At 44.5% G+C, this 21,048-nt stretch overlaps 1 protein-coding gene across 6 annotated transcripts in view; it reads left to right on the forward strand.

The window, feature by feature from the left end:
- The window catches only part of LOC139418851 (protocadherin Fat 1-like), a 101,363-nt gene that overhangs the window by 15,411 nt on the left and 64,904 nt on the right, over positions 1-21,048 (forward strand). For all 6 annotated transcript variants that reach the window (XM_071168600.1, XM_071168601.1, XM_071168604.1 and 3 more), the window contains exons 3-4: positions 8,664-8,978; positions 18,977-19,038. In XM_071168600.1, coding sequence (XP_071024701.1) covers positions 8,664-8,978; positions 18,977-19,038 — 377 coding nt within the window. The remainder of the gene's footprint in view (positions 1-8,663; positions 8,979-18,976; positions 19,039-21,048) is intronic.

Here is a 21,048-nt window from a genome sequence, read left to right on the forward strand (position 1 = left end):
TGTGTCTGTGAGTGTGTTGGTGTATGCGTGTAGTGTCAATATGCAGATGTGATATGTGTGTGTGTGTGTGTGTGCGCGTGTGTGTGTGTGCACGTCGGTGTAGTATGTGTGAGTCCAGTGAGTGTGCATAGAGTCAGTGCAAAAAAATGAATAATGGATGGGTGCAAGTAGTCCGGGTAGCCATTTGATGAACTATTCATCAGTCTTATGGCTTGGGGGTAGAAGCTGTTCAGGAGCTTTTTGGTCCCAGACTTGGTGCTCCTGCACAGCACGGCAAGTGGTGAGAAATGCGCTTTTGTTTTGAGAGACTCTGTGTGAACTCATCATGCATCTGTTTTGATGACTGTTTTCCCAGATCTACACTAATGTACTGAATACCCGCTGAATGCTGGTCACTCTTCAAAGCGCCACCATATTTCGTCAATGACCCCGATACGGTCTTTGACACTTCAATAGCCTGCCAAGTCCTATTTTGCATGGTGATTCTAAGCCTTTGGCCGATGCATTACCGTGTGTAACTCAAGCTGTCCGTATTATTCAGAAATATCCATCATTCTATAAAGTAATAAAGATGATGAGTGCGAAAGCGAGACCTGTAGGCTTTGTGGGTATCCCACGGGGTGGAGTTTTTCTGCTTTGGCTGCACTTCATAGCCTTGTGAATTTTTCAAACGTTTTGGGCATTAACACTTACAGTATGGACTGAAAAACATTAGAAGTGCAGGGCTAGGCTAGGTCTTAGCTTCTGAGAACTCTGGGATCCAAAGAGATGATTTGATTTCGCGCTGGGGGCATGGGAAGCTTAGCTCAGGACTCTTTTTCTAATACACCCAGGGCTCTACGTGCTGGAGGAATTTGAAGCATTCCACCAGAGCCGTTGGAAAGAGAAGAGGGTGGGGGGGGCACTGAGAAAGTTTATGTAAGCATGTGAGGCAGGAGTCCTAAGAAGGCTGAGGAATGCGAGGGGAAAGGAGAGCGGAATTACCGAGAGGTAGTTCAAAGCAAACGTTCTGACTTTTTCAAGTGCAGAGCAAGGGAGTGCTGGCGTAAGCCGAAAGAGCTGATCTCTCGGTCTTGAGAAGACACGTTTTTGTTCTCTCGTGGTCTCCGAAGCACGTACATTATTCCTGCACGGTCTCTTGTTGTGAAGGTCATCGGGAGACCATCTCGACTTCTGTAGATCTCTTTGTCGACAATAGAAAGAAAAACTGTGAAAATAGTTTTTCTCTGGGCCGTGGTAAAGTTGACTGCAGCCTAATTCCTCATTACACGTTTTCAATGCCAGAAAAATATGATATTGACTCTATCAGATATTGACTGAGTTTCTGAAGTAGACAGCGTGCGTCCATATGAAAATAAGCACTGGGGATAAACAGGATTTTGCAAATCCTAATCCTCTTTTGACAACCGGTAATCTTTTTGGCGCTCTAATTTGTTTCAATTGCCAGCTTTTGATATCCATGGCATGTGCAATCCTCTCCATTTGTGGCGACACCATTGTAGCTACAAGGCCTTCTGGGGAAAAGAGTGTCTCTCCCCAATTTAGCCCCCCCCCCCCCCCGCCCACTATGTACCCCCTTTCATGACAGGGACCTTGGTCCTATACATGCTAGAAATACTGAGTACACCTCATCCTCTGAACTAAATAGGGAACATCATAGTGTAGTTCCGCAGGTACTACTCCCACCGTGTGTTACTTTTTTGTTTTGGCCTGGATATATCCAGTCCACTCCAGTCCACTTAAATGTCTTCTGTCCTCAGACCTCCTCTGCCATTTTCCTCGGCGCCTCGAAGCACAACCATGTTATCTCACCATTCTGTCAAAAACAACACTCAGCGGCTGTGTGTTGTGCAGCAGACTTCATCCAGCCTCCCCGCTGTAACTAGCTATTGAGTAAATGTCACAGTGGACCTGTTTCCAGAGACTGATTGAGGTGGCAGGTAGCCTAGTGGTTAGAACTTTGGGCCAGTAACCAAAAGGTTGCTAGATTGAATCCCTGAGTTGACAAGGTAAAAATCTGTCGTTCTGCCCCCGAACAAGGCAGTTAACCCACTGTTCCTAGGCAGTCGTTGTAAATAAGAATTTGTTCTTAACTGACTTGCCTAGTTAAATAAAGGTTAAATAAAGATAAAATTAATAAAAAATTGAAGCGAACACACTTTGTAGTTCAGCGTTAGCCTGTTAGCTCTTTTTATTGTGTAGCCTAGCTGCTGTGCTAGGTGGCTGTCGAAGGTGTAGCTGTAGGGTATGTAAGGAAGAGGGAAAGAAAGGAGAGAGAGAGCAAATCTGTCTGGGTAGGTTGCCTAGGCTTTGTCAACTGTTTTTATTGCCCCAAGGGCACATTTTGTAACTTCCTCATTGACTAGCCTAGAAATATAGGTGTGGTGGCTAAATACCCCAGATTCATGATTTATACACATTTATACAGCTAACTATTGTTTCAATGCTTTGTCAATAGATGCTTGTCTTCTAGTAGGTTTATTTAAAGCCAGTCACGCATTCATGTTTGAATAAAAAGTGATGTCAACTGAAATTGTCGTTGTGTTCAGAAAGAGCTGAATTGAAATGGTTCTCTTTTTGAATTGAACTATTCTAGGCGTCAGAGCCTCATCAAACTATGAAAGAAGACACAAGATTTGGACTTTCTTACTTCCGCCAGTCAACCATTACAATGCTATCGTACCAGTTGGCCTTTACCTACCACAGTTTAAGTTTCCTGTGAGGGGTGATAGTTTGGGTCAAGGTTCTCTATGACTATGCAGCATTGTTGTTAGTCACCACTAGGATGAATGAATGAATTACATTTTCATTTCGTGTCAAATCGTTATATTGGCAACCCATCCTATCCGGGATTAATTGAAACATAAACAAACATTGCAATAATTCACTGTGATAATTGCTCTAGCGGTGCAGAACAGTCATATAAAGCCATCTTCTCTATGCTGATAGCTTTAGGGTTGGCTGCTAAAAGCCTGACGTTCATGAGCGAGTGGAATGAAATGGTATAGGTGTGGTGGCTAAATGATTCATCATTTACACCCTCTGTCAGTAATTATCCAACCAACTATTGATTTGATATGTTTCGATAGATGCTTTGTCTTCTGGTATGTTTATTTAAAGCCAGTCACCCATTCATGTTTGTATAAAAAGTAGATGTCAACTGAAATTGGCATTTTGTGTTCAGTCGGAGCTCCATCGAAATGGTTTTCTCTTTTGAATTGAACTATTCTAGGCGTCAGAGCCTCATCAAAACTATTTTTAAAAAAGATACGAGATTTGGTCTTTCTTCCTTCCTTCTGCCGGTTCGACCATTACAATGCTATCGTACCAATTACGGCCTTATCTACCACGGTTTGTTTAAGTTTCCTGTGAGGGGTGAGTTTGGGTCAAGGTCCTCTATGACTGCAGTCTTGTTAGTCACCTGTAGCAGTGCAGAACTGCACTAATATAAAGTCATCTTCTCCATGCCGATAGCTTTAGGGTTGGCAGCGGGCACTCTGACAGCCTGACACTCCTGAGCGAGTGGAATGCTTCTGCTATGCCAGTGTCTCCCAGTCAAACGGATGAGCACTCAAGCATGGGCGTTGCGTTGGCACAGGCACAATAAATGTCTCATCCCTCTCGTTCTAGCTGTCTCTCTTTTACCTTGTCTCTCACACACACACAATTAGTCTGAATAGCACACATTCTCACCCTTACATACAGACACAAAAATGTACAACACGCACGCACACACACGCACTCTCCCTCTTAGTTTCTCACTCCATTTTCTTTTACCCACTCAACCACTCTCTCCAACTCATCCTCACTCCTTCTTTTCCCAATCTCCACCCTCTCCCTCTCACTCATACTCTTTCCCCATGCTCTCGCAGGACGCTAGCAGTCAGATTAGCGCTCACATTTCTTATTCATGCCTCACATTTGCAAATCTGTTCCTCCCAGAAGCTATCTCAGTGAGTGCAGTGAGTAGTCAGTCGGCAGTGCTTCCGTGAGGAAAAACTCACACTTGCACATTTTGACTGCGTTTTTTTGTGGCAATATATATGTTTTAGTTATCTGTTTACTTCATTATATAAATCACTTTTTTTTCAGCCAGCAAGCCTTGACAAGCCTGTATACCCATATGACATCGACCATATTACACCCTGCATGCCTTCAGAAAGTATTCATACCCCGTAACTTAATCCACATTTTGTTGTTGTTACAGCCTGAATTCAAAATTGATTAAATATATATTTTTTCTCACCCATCTACACACAATAGCCCATAATGACACAGTGAAAACATGTTTTTAGAAATGTTTGCAAATGTAGTAAAATAAAGAACAGATATCTCATTTGAGTCATCTGAGTCAATCATTTATAGAAGCACCTTTGGCAGCGATTTACAGCCGTGAGTCTTTCTGGGTAAGTCTCTTTGACACCTGGATTGTGCAACATTTGCCCATTTTATTCTTTAAACAATTCTTCAAGCTCTGTCAAATTGTTTGTTGACCATTGCTAGACAACCATTTTAAGGTCTTGCCATAAATGTTCAAGTAGATTTAAGTAAAAAACTAACTCGGACACGCACTGCATTCTTGGTAAGCAACTCCAGTGTAGATTTTGCCTTGTGTTTTAGGTTATTGTCCTGTTGAAATGTGAATTTGTCTCCCGGTGTCTGGTGGAAAGCAGACTGAACCAGATTTTCCTCTTGGATTTTCTCTGTGCTTAAGATCCATTCCGCAAAAACATTTATTCCCGAAAAACTCGCCAGTCCTTAATGATTACAAGCATGTCCATTAGGGTGATATCAAATTGTATTTGTCACATGCGCTGAATACAACAGCTGTAGACCTTACAGTAAAATGCTTACTTACATGCCCTTAACCAACAATGCAGTTTTAAGAAAAATACAGAAAGAAAATAAAAGTAACAATAACAGTAACAATAATGAAAGAGCAGCAGTAAAATAACAGTAGCGAGGCTATATTCAGGGGGGCACCGGTTAGCCAAGGTAATTGAGGTAATATGTACATTTAGAGAGTAGCAGCAGCGCAACATAGAGGGGGGACAATGCAAATAGTCTGGGTAGCCATTTGATTAGATGTTCAGGAGTCTTATGGATTGGGGGTAGAAGCTATTTAGAAGCATCTTGGACCTAGACTTGGCGTTTCGGTACCGATTGCTGCGTGGTAGCAGAGAGAACAGTCTATGACTAGGGTGGCTGGAGTCTTTGACAATTTTTAGGGCCTTCCTCTGACACCGCCTGGCATAGAGGTCCTGGATGGCAGGAAGCTTGGCCCCAGTGATGTACTGGGCCGTACGCACTACCCTCTGTAGTGCCTTGCGGTCGGAGGCCGAGCAGTTGCCGTACCAGGCAGTGATGCAACCCGTCAGGATGTAGAACCTTTTGGGGATCTGAGGATCAAATCTGTTCAGTCTCCAGATTTGAATATCCATATATATTACTGGCTTAGTACACAAGGGGGCACCAAAACGCACGAAAAAGCCCATTAGGCATCCTTTACTAGAATGCTAACAAAGTTAGCACAAGTTATCCAGCTAATAAAGTTATACATATATAGGTAAATGACCGAATGTCATTTTTGTTGAGTTTGGGCATTACAAGCGAATGTGAACGAGAGCTATTATGCAAATGAACAAAGTCTTGACGCATGCTTGTCTGAATGTGTACACGCTGTGTCTGTGTGGAGTCTGGGAGTCACTAGGGCAACGGGCTTTCCTGCTCTGCTTAGAGAAGATAGGGGAGGAGCAGATGGGCCTAGAACGCAGCGGAGACAAAACGCAAGGATATTAAGATGCAGTGGTAGTTGTACAGAAAACTCATTCAAAGGGCTTTGACTTCTCAAACACGGAAGAAAGCTAAAACAATAGGATGCCGCGTGACCTTATTCATTCAGCCACTTACTTAGATAACTAGCAAGTTAAACTTCGGGGTCGCCCTATCTCAGAATTAGTTGTTTTTCGTGGCCCAAAAATTGAAATAAACGTATAAGAAATATCTCGCTACGTTTTTGTAAATGCAGATCTACAATGCTTCTTCTTGTAATTTTTGCTCAGCATCAAACAAATGTTGTGCTTCAGTTGCACGTGTCCACTCTGAGAATTCACAAATGGGCATTCTATCAAACGACAGCGCTCTGACTGATGTGGAACTACTTTTCTCTGATACTCTTCTCGTGTAGCCAGTTTACTTTTCTCTGGTAAAATGCAAGATTAACTTTAAGCAAAACATTAGGAAATGTAGCTGGTTACATTTATTCTATGTTAAACGTTAGAAATATGATGGCCATGCATCTTTTTTTTTGCTTTATCATTGTAAGCTCATTTACTTGTGTGGCTGCCAGCCAAATAGTGTTGCACTTCTGTTGTCGTCTGATGAAATTGAAGCTATTTTCTGCCGAATGTGTTGCACTAATGTATTTTCTGTGAAAGAAAGAACTACAACTAAAAAAGACTATTGACTTTCAATATATACGCAATCCCTGTCAATACACAGCTGCTCCCGCTTTCTCCCGTTGTGCTGGTTCAACTGTTCTAGGGAACTACGGTAAACTTCATAATGAAAAATAAGGTGACGGGTGAAATGAAGAACGCAATCAACGTATTGCACAAGTTGACTGCACATATTTACTTAAAAAGTAGCTACAAATATTAAAATGTACAGTATACTGTCCTAGCCTAATACCTATAACATGATGCTTGAAAAGATGGAGAGTACAGTATTTTTGCAGTATTACTTTAGTGCCTTCTTGCAGACAGGATGCATGTTTTGGAATATTTGTATTCTGTACAGGCTTCCTGCTTATCACCTAGACAATTCAGTTAGTATATTGAAGTAACTACATTTTAGTATTTTGGTCATATAGCAGATGCTCTTATCCAGAACGACTTACAGTATTGATTCCATAAAATGTTTCTACAACAATGTTGTAACTACAATGTTGTAACTACACTGTTGTTGATCCATCCTCAGTTTTCTCACAGCCATTCAAATCTGTAACTGTGTTATTCAACTCTGTAACTGTGTTAAAGTCACCATTGGCCTCATGGTGAAATCCCTGAGCGGTTTCCTTCCTCTCTGGCAACTGAGTTAGGAAGGACAGCTGTATATTTGTAGTGACTGGGTGTATTGATACACCATCCAATGTGTAATTAATAACTTCACAATGCTGAAAGGGATATTCAGCATCTGCATTTTTTTTACCGATCTACCAATGGGTGCCTTTCTTTTCGAAGAATTGGACAATTTATTACCTCACAACATTTCAGAATATTGTCTGAAGGCAGGTTATACCCTCACATGGCTGTAGGAAGTGTTATGGAGTGTTACAGTGCTATCCATTTCCACCTTTGCCACCCTGCCTCCCGGGCCTTATTACACACCTCAAGCTAACCGCTAACCCTGGCTAGCAGTAATGATGAGTAATGACAAAAAAAGCACCTCAGACATAAGATACAGTAACTCTGAGGTGAATAAAAACTCTGAAACCCCTGAAAAGTGAAATGTCAGTGACAGGTGTTGCAGATTTCTTTTTTTCTTCTCTCTTTGTTCTGAATATTTTTTATTCCCCCCTGAGGTGAAAGGTAGGCCTGTCTCTCGGTTTACAGACCTGCAGTGCAACTCATTGAGTTACAGGGAGCAACAAAGGGTTTTGAAAGGCAGGCAGTAGGAAAAGTAGGATTGGTGCCATGGAGCAGTGCGTTATCGTTCTTCGGTATATGGCAGACTAGGACAGTATGCGATTACCGCTTGCCTATAAATGGCAAACAGGCCCACGCCCTGGCTTTATTAGAATTTATTACCGTCGGAGGTGTGCCAGGCCAATGAGCTCACTTTTATTGCTTTCGATAACAGGTCATTGGGACCTTTTATTTTTTAAATGTTAATGTTCACTTAAATTGCATGGAAAGAGATTTTCTAGAGATTGTCTTCTTAACAACTGAGTAATTTCCTATCGCTCTACCCCTGACATGCCATAACCCAAGTCTGCCTAATGATCAGATATATTTTTAAAGTCCCAAATAAAATGTGCATGAGAAACCACATCATAAATGTTGGGTAATCCTCAAGGGAACAACTGTGCACCCATCCAGAGAAGGATGGCTGACTAGCCTACTTTCTAGTTTGCTGTTTTGATGGTTCCACCACTGATCTCCGTTCAGTCATCGGGGGTATTGTTGTGAAATGTTAGTCCTAACAGGTCTTTGAAAGCTCCTCTGTTTGCTCAGCTGAAAGCTATAGGCCCCTCATGGCATATGGCCTGCTGTAAAAATCCAGGCCTGTCATGTAGAAACAGACAGCAGGGTCTGATGTTAATAGCAACCTTCTACCCTACCATATTCCCCCTACTGCTGTGCACCTACACCTACCCATGATTACGGAATGAGTTTCTCTCTCTCTCTCTCCATATCTTTCCTTTCTCTTTCAAGTGGTATCCATATACTGGAATTGTTTTGTTTGCCTAAGTGTTTTGTGTGTGGTCCCCATACAGAATGCTAAATGCTCTTTGAGCTACTCTTTGTTTTTATATGTATGGACTAAGACAATTTCCATCTAAAAGCTGGGAGTGAAATGGTTTTCCATTAAAAAGAAAATGGATGTTTCTCTTTCATAATACAAGAGCCCACATAACTAATTATTCTCTTTCTTTCTCCCAGGGGTCATCAGAACCCAGGAACTCCTGGACCATGAGACCACCCCGCACTACTGGCTGACTGTGTACGGCACGGACGGCGGCGTGGTGCCCCTCTCGGCCTTCGTGGAGGTCTACGTGGAGGTCCAGGACGTCAACGACAACGCGCCGCAGACCACAGAGCCCGTCTACTACCCATCGGTGGCGGAGAACTCGCCCAAGGACGTGTCCATCATCCAGATCGAGGCGGTGGACCCGGACGCCCGGGCCAGCGACAAGCTCTCTTACAAGATCACCAGTGGCAACCCCCAGGGATTTTTCGCCATCAACTCCAAGATGGGTAAGACGAAGGCAAAGGCCGACACTTTTCTGAATTGAACTCTATTGATTCCCAAGGTGGAATTGATTTCTCGCAGGCAAACGTGTGTAGTGCTGCTATGCTTTAAATGAAGAGCATACCCCGAATAGTAAAGGTAGACAGAAAACAAAACAGGTGAGGTCACACGTGTCATTAGTGGTATCCATTTGTGGTACATTGAAATGTATTGGAAATGGCCTTGTCTTTTGCTTCCCATTGACTTTGTGTATTCCAATGGATGTGTTCTCTAATGTGAAAACACAAAGCATGTACAGAGCCTTGGATTTATCTTCCCACGTATGTGTGGCCAGCAATCAATTAACCATCGCCTAACAGATTGTAGTCAAGAGGCTACACACCGACCGAGAGACGAGTGTATGTAACGCCATGTCCAATTTCATCACTTGAAAGAATACAACTCCTCTCACAAGGTTGGGAATAGCGCTTCCTAAATAAAAAAAAGGGTAAAGAATATATGTAGAAAGAATAGACGTTCAATCGCCCTTTGAGACTATGAGGGGACATGGGGGCAGTTGTAGGGTATCTAGGTTATATCAATCTTTTTGTTCTTGTTCTATAAGAAGCCTTTGATATCTCCAGTATGGCCACGTGATTTTAGCATGGTCGATAGGAGAGATGTCGACGGGGGCTTTTCCCACTGCCCACAGAGCACAGTGTGTTCACATATGGTGTTCTGAAAATGGATGAACGTTGAATATTTCATTTTTCTGTTTTTTTTGTTGTTGTGAAGCCCACTGGAGCAGACTGTGATTTTACTCCAGCACGAGCGGGAAATGGTAGTACAAGGACTAAAAGGTGCAAACTTGGAAGCCAACGTTTTTGAACGTGTGTGTTATTTGTGGTGGGGTTTTGAGGAATTGTTCACACTTTATATTCAGTTGGACAGATACCATGTTATTACGCACGCCTGTGATTTATTTGTACAATACCATAGATCTAGACTTTGTTCAGTTTGCTTTCATTACAATTCAGTCTGGACTTCCAATGCCTTGTCTACAGTCCCCCTGCCCAGCTGTGTAATTACAGTTGGGTTACCAAAGCAGTTGGACGACTACAAGGCATAACAGCGGCTCAATATGAAACGTCTGCTAGCCTGAGTCAAGTCAATCAGCAAAACGATATTTGTATGTCCCCTTTTTAATAATTAACACAGGCTGCTCATTACAAACAAGCCTGTTTACTTTGATTGCATTGTGCAACCTTGTATGTCTTTCAGTAACGGCTAATTAACAAACTAATTTCAATCCTACCTCCCGAGTTTTGTATACCAATCTCTTGTTGTGAGTAGTCATTTAAACTGACATGAGGAATGGGCTGTAGAGCTATCGGCTCTCCAATTCTCCCCCCATTGACTTGTGTGGTCCCATATTCCAAGGCGGTCCTCCCATCAACAAACTGTGGTTATTTTTTGTTATAGCAGGGGCCAATGTGAGTGTTCTTGACCAAATAAGGGTTTGTCATGTAGCATGCTCTCTCTAGCTTTCCTAATGGTGGCAACTCTCCAATGAGAGACAGAAAAGAAAGGGAAGGGGGGGGGGGAAATAACTTTAAGGCACATTTAGCTGCATTTAGGCCTTAATTCAACGGGGCGATGGACGATAGGTTTGATAATGAAGGTGTGAGTTGTGTGGGAGGTGGAAGGTTTGTTTGAGCGTGTGTGTGTTTGTTTGTGTGTGGGTTGACTAAGATTCCACTTAGACAGATAAGCCATCCTGAACACAGTGGGTATAGTGTATTTCTCTTGCAATGGAGAAGGCATTCTTGAAGGGATTTACAGTACAGACGACTAGAGATGAGTTTGCCAGACTCATGCTGTTTAGATAATAGCCGTTGTTGGATTTTAGGAGTTGGCCTAGATTCGAGTTTCTCCTATCTGTAGTTAGTACCTGTTGAAGAAAGTATATAGGGCAAACCAGCCTAGACACAAATGCACACCGGTGATTAATCACATAGGATCTGATCAGCCGAAGAGGTTTAATTTCACCCAACATTTTAACAGAATTGTCTGATATTCTATTATCTGGTGTTGCCTTAAGAGCGCAAATGGTGCCATCTGATCGACGGGAAGATCCATATCTGACCCCAGGCCATTGATTTGGGCTAACCTCCAATGATTTTCATTTAACCTCTGAGATGGGAAGCACATCACCGCTCAACTGTTGAAAACCCGAAGGTGCGTCCGAGAAAGTGAATTGACATCCGTCCGTCTATTTTAAGGGTGGCTGCTTTAGATCGGCCCCGTGGTCAATAATCACTTTCACCATAGTGTATTGTCGTTGGGTGTTTTTGCCTCCCATCCGAACAGGCTTGGATTGTACGTATCCGATATGCGTCCCGGTTCTTTCGACACGTCGTTTCTGGATGTTTCCTGGAAACAGCTCTATTGGGAGAGCAGTCTACCTGTTTATGTTCCAATGCTTCTCCGCTTGCTTTGTAGGTCTTCTCAAATGGGTTTACACGAAGGACGGCGATGGGCGAAGGATGAAACCCCTTCATGCATATCAGTGTGTTAAAACGTTTATCAGTGGTACCTCAGGGCTCCTCGTGTTAGGTTCAACAAAGAGGTGGCTTTGTACAAAGATAAACTTCAACTGAATCACTGCTTCCGTATATGTGTTTGTGTCATTTCTGGGGAGGGGAGGAGAGAGAACCGAGAGAGAGTTGAGTGCATCTCAACTGTTGCTGAAAACATTCAAGTGTAACATTCATAAGTGAACCGGACAAATTTGTTCGAAGATTAACTTAACTAAATCACTCATGGATTTGTATCATTTATATAGAGAGATAAAGAGGGCATCTCAGCTGTTGCTGAAAACATCATCACATAATGTTCGTAAGCAAAAGGGACACATTAGGTTTTAATTTTCCATGTGACTTCCATTAAGACGGATGAAAATTGGCTTCACACCAGGTCGACATTATCAACTCAATATGGCATTCTCCCCGCATATTACAGGAGAGCACGCTCTGTAATTATAAGCTCAAGAACAGCAACGGGAGCAAGGCCCTGTTTTGGCATATCTACAAAGCTCTAGAAAGGGGCGGGGGGAAAAAAATTTAAGGAAAAAAATAATGTGTGTTGTATGTGTGGGTTTTGGCAAACGTTGCGTACACATGCCTAGCTAGCTAGCTTATTAGCTTTGAAGCTAACATTTCTTCCCCTCAGCTTTCTGCCTGAAAGTCTGACAGCTTCAAATGCAGATAGATGATGAGGGCTTCTTTTCATGCCGCTTTTGGCTCGCCCTTTTCCCTATTTTGGTGAGCATTGCAGACACATGTTGCTTAGCTGGCTAGCTATCATTGAAGCTAGTATTTTCTTTCTGTAGCTTATTGCCTGACAATCGGGGGGCTTCAAACGCAGATGAAGGCTTCATCTCCTGGCTGCTTTTGTGTCGCCTTGCCCTTTTCTCTGTGCAGTCCCCGTATCGGCTGGCTAAATCCCCGGATGAAAGGCTTACTTTATTTCTGCAGAGTAAACAAGTCCGGCTGTTTAGTTCCCTGTAACTCTGGGGGTTTCATTTAAGTGCAAGGCCATCTCTCTCACAAGACACCATGGCAATCCCGTTCGGAGAAAGCTGGCAATGGGAATTCATGGGTTTTGGGGTTTCACTTGGTCTGGAATAAATAAATAAAAAAGTTCCTCCCCGCTGTTTGAACGTTTTCTTTTCCCCAGTCTTTCCAAGACGCCAAGGAGAATTGTGTCACTTTGTGAGACTGACTCGATGTATGTGTGCATTCTGTGTGTGTAGCATTGTATGTGCCTCCTCACATAACGGCGGTCTGTATCCAGAGCTGGTGTGAACGAGGCTCCCCCTCTTTCCTCCACCTGATCTAGTGCTAACCCACCCACTCGCTGTGTTGAAGCGGATCAGGTTTATAGTGATACACATACCACAGGATTCCCTCCCTCCTCTCATTCGTCCCTCTCTCTCTCTCTCTCTCTCGCTCTCTCACTCTGTGGGTTCAGCGTCCCTTTCAAACACAGCCCCGGTCAGAAAACACGTCTCTGCCTTTCCCACCCTCGCTCGACTTGACCCCGATGCGAGCCCTTGTAGGAGTAGAGTTGCTGAGTTACCCACCTCCTGCTCTGTCCAAGCCTCCACTCATGTACAGTCTCCTCTTTTTAAATCGCTACAAAAGCTTTGGCCTCTCGTTAAAAAAGAGACACCGGGAGGTATTCTCGGGCGGTCGTCAGGGAGACGTGAGCTGCCTTCCTGCGTAGAGGGAGAGTAGGAAAATGGATACTGTTAATGATACCTGGCGAAAGAGGGATTTAAAAGATGCAGGCAGCCTGATGCGACGGATTGGACTGGGCTTTGAACAATGCCGGAATTGGAGTGTGTGCTCAAACAGCCGTGACTTCTCGTCGGAAAGACACTTGCACTCCGGATACAGGAAGGGAATGAGAGGGAGAGGTCGGCCAAAGATCACGTGAATATGACAGAAAGTCTAACTAGCTGGCAATCCTATGTAGTCCAAAGGTGATTACACCAATGTGTCATCATGTACTGATTGATTGTGATCTGTAAGAGCAAAAGCACCAATAGTCGCTGGTTCAGTATTTCAGTGTTTTAACCACGATCCCTTTAGGACTCTCTTTTATGACGACAGGTTCAAGGTTCCCTATGAACAAACACTGTCCTTGCCCAAGATGAGAGACTATTGTATAGTCTGTTTTATGAAAGTTAGCCTTGGAGCGCAAACACACAACCTCCCCTTTCACAATGAGGCACTCAATGTTCTTCACTTGACAACAGTACAGCATAGCCCATTCACTTAGTTCTGCATGTCCTGCACAACACAGAGTTGTGCGTTCCACATTGTGTGTGTGTGTGTGTGTGTGTGTGTGTGTGTGTGTGTGTGTGTGTGTCCCCTCCCTCCGCATTTGGGAGCAGCAGTTGACCCATGTATTGACATTAATGGGGGACATTAATGGGAAAGATAAACCCAGGTGATTTAAAAAAAAAAAAAATTAGGCCCTCATTGAAAATGAGAGCTCAACTCTTCCTAGCGAGCCCGGATCATTGTAGTGAATTGAAAAGGAATATCTCTGTAATTCGTTGGCAAGCATGGTTTCCTCTGACAGCTTTGAAATGCATTTCTAATGCCAGCAGTTGTATGGAAAGCCATTAGAACAGAAAAAGAATAGCCGGTGGGGTCCGGGCTTCAAATCATCCACTCCGTGATATACTCGTATCAGCTTTCAGCGACGACATCTGACAATGTGCACGGCGTTTGTCAAAGCGCCCAGGCCGATAGCGAGGGGAAGCCAGATAGGAAATGGATACTACCTCCAACAACTTCCTGACGTTTCCTGCTATTCGGGGTGGGCCGAACAATTGGCACGAGACACAAAAGGTTCTCAAAGGAGCAGGAAAGGAAAGGGATGGCGTATACTTTTTTTCCCCAGGGAAACTAATCCACAGCTTCTAGCTACCTGAACCTTTTGTAGGCTGTTGTTAATGTGTGTGTGTGTCTGCCTAGTGTGTGTCTGTCTGCCTGTCTCTCTGTCTGAGAGTGTGAGGGATGCCTACAGCACTACAAGGCTTCGAGGTTCATTAAGTATAAGCTCTTAGCACACCTGTTCCTCCTGGCTCGCCCACTCCTAAGCTGCTCCCAAGCACCTCCCTCACCTCTCTGGGAACAGCTGAATCTACATCCTCCGACGCTGCAGCCGGGAGGTACTGCAGACTGAGGCCTGCACACCGTCCAGACTGTCTGTCCTCAGAGCATGACTGAGCACGGGAACGTACACGCATCAGCGGGGGGCGATGTAAAAAAAAAACATGGACGTCATCTGCCGGGGTTGGTGTTTTCTCAATCTCACACAAGGTGTTTCCGGTCTCTTGCTGTCTATTTTGTTCTACCTTTCTCTCTCTCTCTCTTTTTCCCCTTCCTCCCTCTAAATTGAAGGCAGACACATTATTCAGGCATAATAGAAACAGTATAGCCAGTGTGTAGACCCCAGCTGGTAATCAGCTCCACAGTATCCAATTACTCATCTCTGTCACCAAACCATACATCAATCACATACTCAAACAGGCATCTGGATCCCCCTATAGGCACACCGTAGCAAAACGTTTTGCAACGGGAGATGAAAGTTTGTGCCTCCTCATTGGAGAAGTCCCTCGCTGTTTTAGCCAAGTTTTCTTCTGTTTGGTGTCCTGTGAATTACGACCCCAGTCACATTGACCATGGGAATCAGAATCAGTAACACCCGAGTGGCTCTGATACGCTTTCAATGTACCACGACCACAGATGACATTGACCTTATAAAAATCCTCAAAGTTCCTCCAGTGTCGATGTTTATCTCTGTTTATGGTCGTAAGCAACTGCGCTTTCTTAAGCTTATCGGCAGTCCTGCACATCCTGTCGGGGGGAAAATTCCCAAGCTTCCAAAATTCCTCGGCTTCCATCATATGTATACTAGATTTGGAGAGTGAAGTATTTTCCCAGACCCCCCTGTGTCCGTCCTAATCGAGGACCCGCCTACAGATAGACAGTGAGCTCATGGTAGGGTTCCTTTTTTTTGCGTCCCAAATGGAACCCTATGCCCTACTTTTGACCAGGGCCCACTGTCAAAAGTAGTGCACCATGAGGGAATAGAGTGCCATTTGGGACGCATTGTTTGTTTATATCCCCTCGTATGAATCTCCATTAGATGAGCCCTATTAGCTACCTGGTTGGAGGGTAATGAGGTAGGGAGGATAGAGTCCTCTGAAGCATCCCTTTGTGTGTGTGTGTGTGTGTGGTTGGGGGGGGGGGGGGGTGTCTGTGCAGTGCCTAGGGGAGCAAGGCAGGCATTCTAGTTTTGAAGTGGTTTAGCTGTCCCTCCCTCTCTCCTTCACTAAATGCTAGCCATTTTCACAAAGACCCCCTCTTAGCAGCAGGTGTGGGAGGGTCACGGAAGGCTATTGTCTGAATCCACTCACACTGCGTCTGTGTTTGCCAGCGCGTGTGTGCGTGCGTGCGTGCCTGTCAGTACGTCCCTGTCCGAGTGTGTGGTGGTTTCTATCTTGTTGTGGGAATCTGTGTCCCTGTCTGAATCCTTGAATCCCTGTTTGTGCGTGTGAAGTGGGCTCTTATGGGAAATGCAGGGGCCTTTTGTAAGCTGAGTGAAGTGCGGCATTCCTCCCCTAGCTAAATTATACGTCTGTGGAGGCCCATCAATGGTCCCCAGTCAACGGCTCTGTGGCATCTCACCTTTAAAGAAACACCCAAACAACCCCTTCTCTACTGGAAATGTTGGCTGTGCGGGGAACAAATTGCTGTTTTGAACCTCCATTTTGGGTTCTGGTTGGGTCTCCCTGTAGACTAGCTTGGAGCTAGTTGGTAGAGTCAACAATTAAACATGGTGATATTGAAATTGTTGTCTTTGGCGCTTGAAGCACGGAGAGGTTAAATGTTTTCTCCTTATGAGAAAAACGAGTCGCCCTGGGTTGTTATTTTTTATTTTTTTACCCCGATCCAAAAACAGAAAAACAATCCCAACTTAGATCAAATAATGAAATCTCGGGGCTTATTCGATTTGCTAGTTCGTCAACAATTACGGTAAATATCTCAAGGCGCTCATAGCTCTTTCGTAACTGGGGAGAGTTTAACCTCCTCCACTGCAGACACCCACAAAATTCCCGCACGTCTACAGTTGACAGCTAAATATGTCACCCTGCTAGACTGCTAATCACTGCAGTAATACCTGGGTTGTGTCCCAGCCCGGCATTGTTCCGGACAGCTCCCCCGGCCTCCATTTTGGAGACATGGCTGTGCTGAAGGACATGCTGCGGAATGCCTCTCTTCTGCAACTGTTGTTTTTCTCTAAACAGCCTGGCTGTAATTAATGTCAGCCCCGGTTCAGCCCACTCCTGAGGAGGCTTGCGTGCGTGTGGTTTTTCGTCACCCTGTACACTTTCGTCACCTTGTAGAGTCCATGCACTGATGATTTGAGGCTGTTCTGAGGACAAAAGGGGGGTGCAGCTCAGTTTTAGGAGGGTGTTCTTAATGTTTTGTACACTGTGTACAGTACCTATAGGCATCTGTATTTCCAATCCATAAGCAAAATTGATTGTCAAAGGCTGGAGGCCTGGAGCTGTGGCTCAGGTAAAGATAGGGAGGTACACTAAGTCTACTACTTCATAGTTGTTGACGCGTGTAACCCCACATCAAAGGACCGCTTCCGAGAGCTAGGAGACAGCTAAGATACTATTTTTTTAAAAGATGGCTCCAACCATCCGGATCAATTTAGAGCAACCTTTAAGTTCTACCTCGGTTAAATTTAGCTTCTTGCTAGGATGGAGGTGCAGAGGAGTCAACCCCCGCCCCTTTAATTAAAGCTGTGGAGGATTTTCAGCATGGCACACTTGGCAGCTTGACAAGGGGAACGTGTGTTTGTGTGTGAGCGCAACCCCCTCTCATTGTCTGTCTTTTGGAAGTGTGGGTAATATTAGTGTGTGTGTATGAATGCGTGTGTGTGTGTGTGCGCGCGCGTGTGTGTGTGAGCTCTTTCATTCTTTGGGAAATGGGGGTAATACGATCACTTTGTTTACGTCCATTGAGATGCCTTGCAAATTGGCCGGTTTTCAGGACAGCCCCACCGATATTCCTTACCTTCTTTTACAAAGAGCCTTGTTCGTCGTGATCTTTTAAAAGCTATGTCACAGTCAGCTGCTAGTCTCAACCCATGACACTACCCATTGCCAAACTATCCAGCATTGTTACAAGCTTAACAACAGTACAGTGTAGCACATTGACTTAGTTCTTGAGTTTGTTCTGATGGTGGCATGTTGTCAAGAGTCCTTCCTTAAATCGCTCACAATTTCCTCGGACAAGCTTTTCCAACTTGTAATGCCTTCATTACCTTTGTTCAATGCTTTAAATGTGTTTTTTTTATTATTTTTTTTTACAAAAATAGCTTCGCACACAAGGGAAACACTGTCTTTCTCTAATGCTGATAACTCTTTGTTTTATTTATTTTCAATTCCAAACTTTTTAGGGTATAGTATGAACGAAGCCCTGGGGAGCTCCGGCTCAGTTGAGTCCATTTGCTGTGCAAGAGCTATTTCGAGAGGTGCTGTAAGTTATGGGCTTGCTATTCCGGTTTGCACCATATGTGCCATTGATGGGCTCGGGTTTCGGAAATTCTTTTTTTTTTGCTATGATAATCTGTCGCCGCGTGGTCCACCAGCCGGCTCTGGTGCGGTCTGCTCTGGCACGTCTACTCTGTACTCATGTTTACTGCGAGGTTACAATTACGCCGGGAGTGAGAATACACTGCTTATTATCTGGGGAGAAGAGACTGCTGCTCGTGTAATGTAGCCAGACCTTCTCTTCTCCCAGCCCTTTGGTTGAATCGGATTTAAAATCAGATCAGATCTAAAAAAAAAACAAACATGGGATCTCATTCAAAATCCCATGCACTCTTAACAGATGACTCAATACGCTCGGGCTTGGAGCTGCAATTGACCGTGTCTGACCTCTGACTGCCTGCTTCTGTATTTGTTCAGCTTGCGGGAAAAAGCCCCAGAGTTTAGAGGCAACGGCTGTTTCAGAGCCCGCCGCGATACTTCACGTCTGGAAGATGGGACTGTGGACTGTCTGGGGCATGGAGGTGACTGGGGGTTTGGAGACCTTTCTACGGGGTCAGTATCTCAGCCCCCGTCGTCCTCTCTCACAGGTCATTTAGAAGATGGATTGGATGACATAACCGAACACGGCAAATCAGCAATTCACTCGGCCCTTTCCCGCTTTCGTGTTAGTTTGGCTATTTTGAGTCTTTAGGAAGCACATCATGCATCTTGTAATGAAGTTCGTCTGCCATTTCAAATATGCCCTTTTTCCTCAATATGGTTTTGTGGTTTCATTTCAAGGAAATGGATATCACGTTGTCCTGTAGTAAGACAAGATAGCATTGATGCAACATTGATCATGGCCATAGTACTAACAAACCTCTTTTCTCTCGACAGGTCTAGTCACAACTACCTCGAGGAAGCTGGACCGAGAACAGCAGGACGAGCACATTCTTGAGGTAAGCACCTTGTTTTGTCTGGTCTACCACTATCAGAAAGGGGGGGGGGGACGGGGGACGGTCTACTTTCTTTTCGGTCTGTCTGTGAGCCCTGGTGTTTGTTTGGAGAACCTTCAGCAGCATTGCTAATCATAAGAAAGGCCCTCAACGATGACCTCTTCAGCCGAAACGGATAAATGTCCAAAAGCAACCATTTTAGTTGCCTCTAAACTTTAGCCTTGGCTGGCTTCAACCTCCAACCGACGTACTTTGGCTGAGTGCCAAGCGTTGCCAACCAAAGCAAGCTGCAGGCACAGAGACGCAGCACATAGTTCCACACTAACCGGCAGAAGGGGTTTGGGTTTTAGATCATGATTCCGCCGGTTGAGATTTCCAGGGGGGAAAATCAGGGTGACTGTGCCTTTGTTCTTCGCTAGTGTACCATCTCGGGATCGAGGGAGGCAAGCCGGGGCAGGAAGCGAGCCTTCAAAGCTGGGTTGATGTTTAAAGTAGTGGATACTCTCTTTCTGTCTCTCCCCCCCCTACCCCTCTTCATTCCGTTCCCTCTGCCCAACCTAACCAAACGTTTAACACCAGCACATTTCATGCCAAGATTGAGTAACCAGATTGGGCGCTGCTTAATTGCCGTTATAGGAGTTAATGCAATTCGAGGTTCATTGGATGCCCGATTTAATGCCAATGTGTGCCTGCATGCCAGCCACTCCCTGGGTTTTCATACTCAATTTACACAGTGGGACACACTCATTTTATTCTGGGACTGGAGCGTAAAGATAGTGAGGCAGAGGGGAGGGATCTGTTCTCTGGAGGAAGACATTTTGCTGCCTCTCTCCCCCCTTTCTCTCATCCATCCCTATGATAAATGAAATGGCCTACTCCTAGATTTGAGTGCCGAGTTGCAGAGGCCTCAAGCGAGTGGAAAACAACTAAATTGAAGCCTTTGACACGAAAGCCCTTTAAATTTGTTAAAGTGACCAGGTCAGGATCCCTCTGTATGAACGACCGGGCAGATTCCCAGGACAGAGTCAAAAGCCACCCTTAAGGGTTCATCTCAGGGTCATTGGTTGTTGTGCGACAGTAGATTTAGAGATGAAGAGAGCCGACGGCCAGTGCCTTTTTCCCAACAGGCTCCTGTTTTTACGAATACATAGCCAGAGCCCATTTGTTATTACACTGTTAATCTGTCCCATTTGACGAAATACTCCGGCAGGCATTAAATAACCACATTAAAATGTTAAGTTCATAAGTTCATTCTTTTCCAGTTCTTTCATGTTGGGGGCAAATTAAAATGCACAGCGACATTCGTGCACCTTATTTATATATTTTAATCATGCCATACTCCGTGTGTGATTATATACACACAGTTGAAGTCAGATGTTTACATACGCTTAGGTTGGAGTCTGCTACACACGCCTCTTGGAGAGGGGAACGCAACACCCTGTAACACGCAACTCCCCGTGGAGTGAAAAGGTATGTGACTGCACGTGCGGGTAACGATGACAGAGGCAGAATATATTAATGTTTACAGGGAATTTATTTCCTTCACATGGTCATTTGGGAAAAGGGGCTGGATGGAACCAAAGCAAAGAGAGTAAAAGTTAAAGAGCCCCCTCTCCTACCTACCCACAACTTACCTAACGAGCACCACCTGGCGCACTAACCAAAATACAGGGGATGGTCCGCCCAGGTTTTACCTAGTGTGCATAGACATAGTATATACTATGGGCAGGCCGCTTGCCTAAGCGCTCCCAAGGTGCCTACCCCTTCCCCCCCTGGGAACAAATTAAACAGAATAATACAAACTTAGAGTGAACAATTTCACTAGTCAAAAACACAGTCCTATGGCATACACAAATGTCAGGACCAGCTACAAAATACTTTACAAAAATTCATACATACCAAGAAGCTCTCTCCTAACAAATGTACTCTGGCTTTTAAATCTGCAGAATGAGTCAGTAATTGAAAACAGCTGTTCTTCTGACGAGAGGGCGGGGTCAGAGCTCCAATCTGCAC

Source organism: Oncorhynchus clarkii, chromosome 10 (genome assembly GCF_045791955.1).
Source record: "Oncorhynchus clarkii lewisi isolate Uvic-CL-2024 chromosome 10, UVic_Ocla_1.0, whole genome shotgun sequence".
Classification (NCBI taxonomy): domain Eukaryota; kingdom Metazoa; phylum Chordata; class Actinopteri; order Salmoniformes; family Salmonidae; genus Oncorhynchus; species Oncorhynchus clarkii.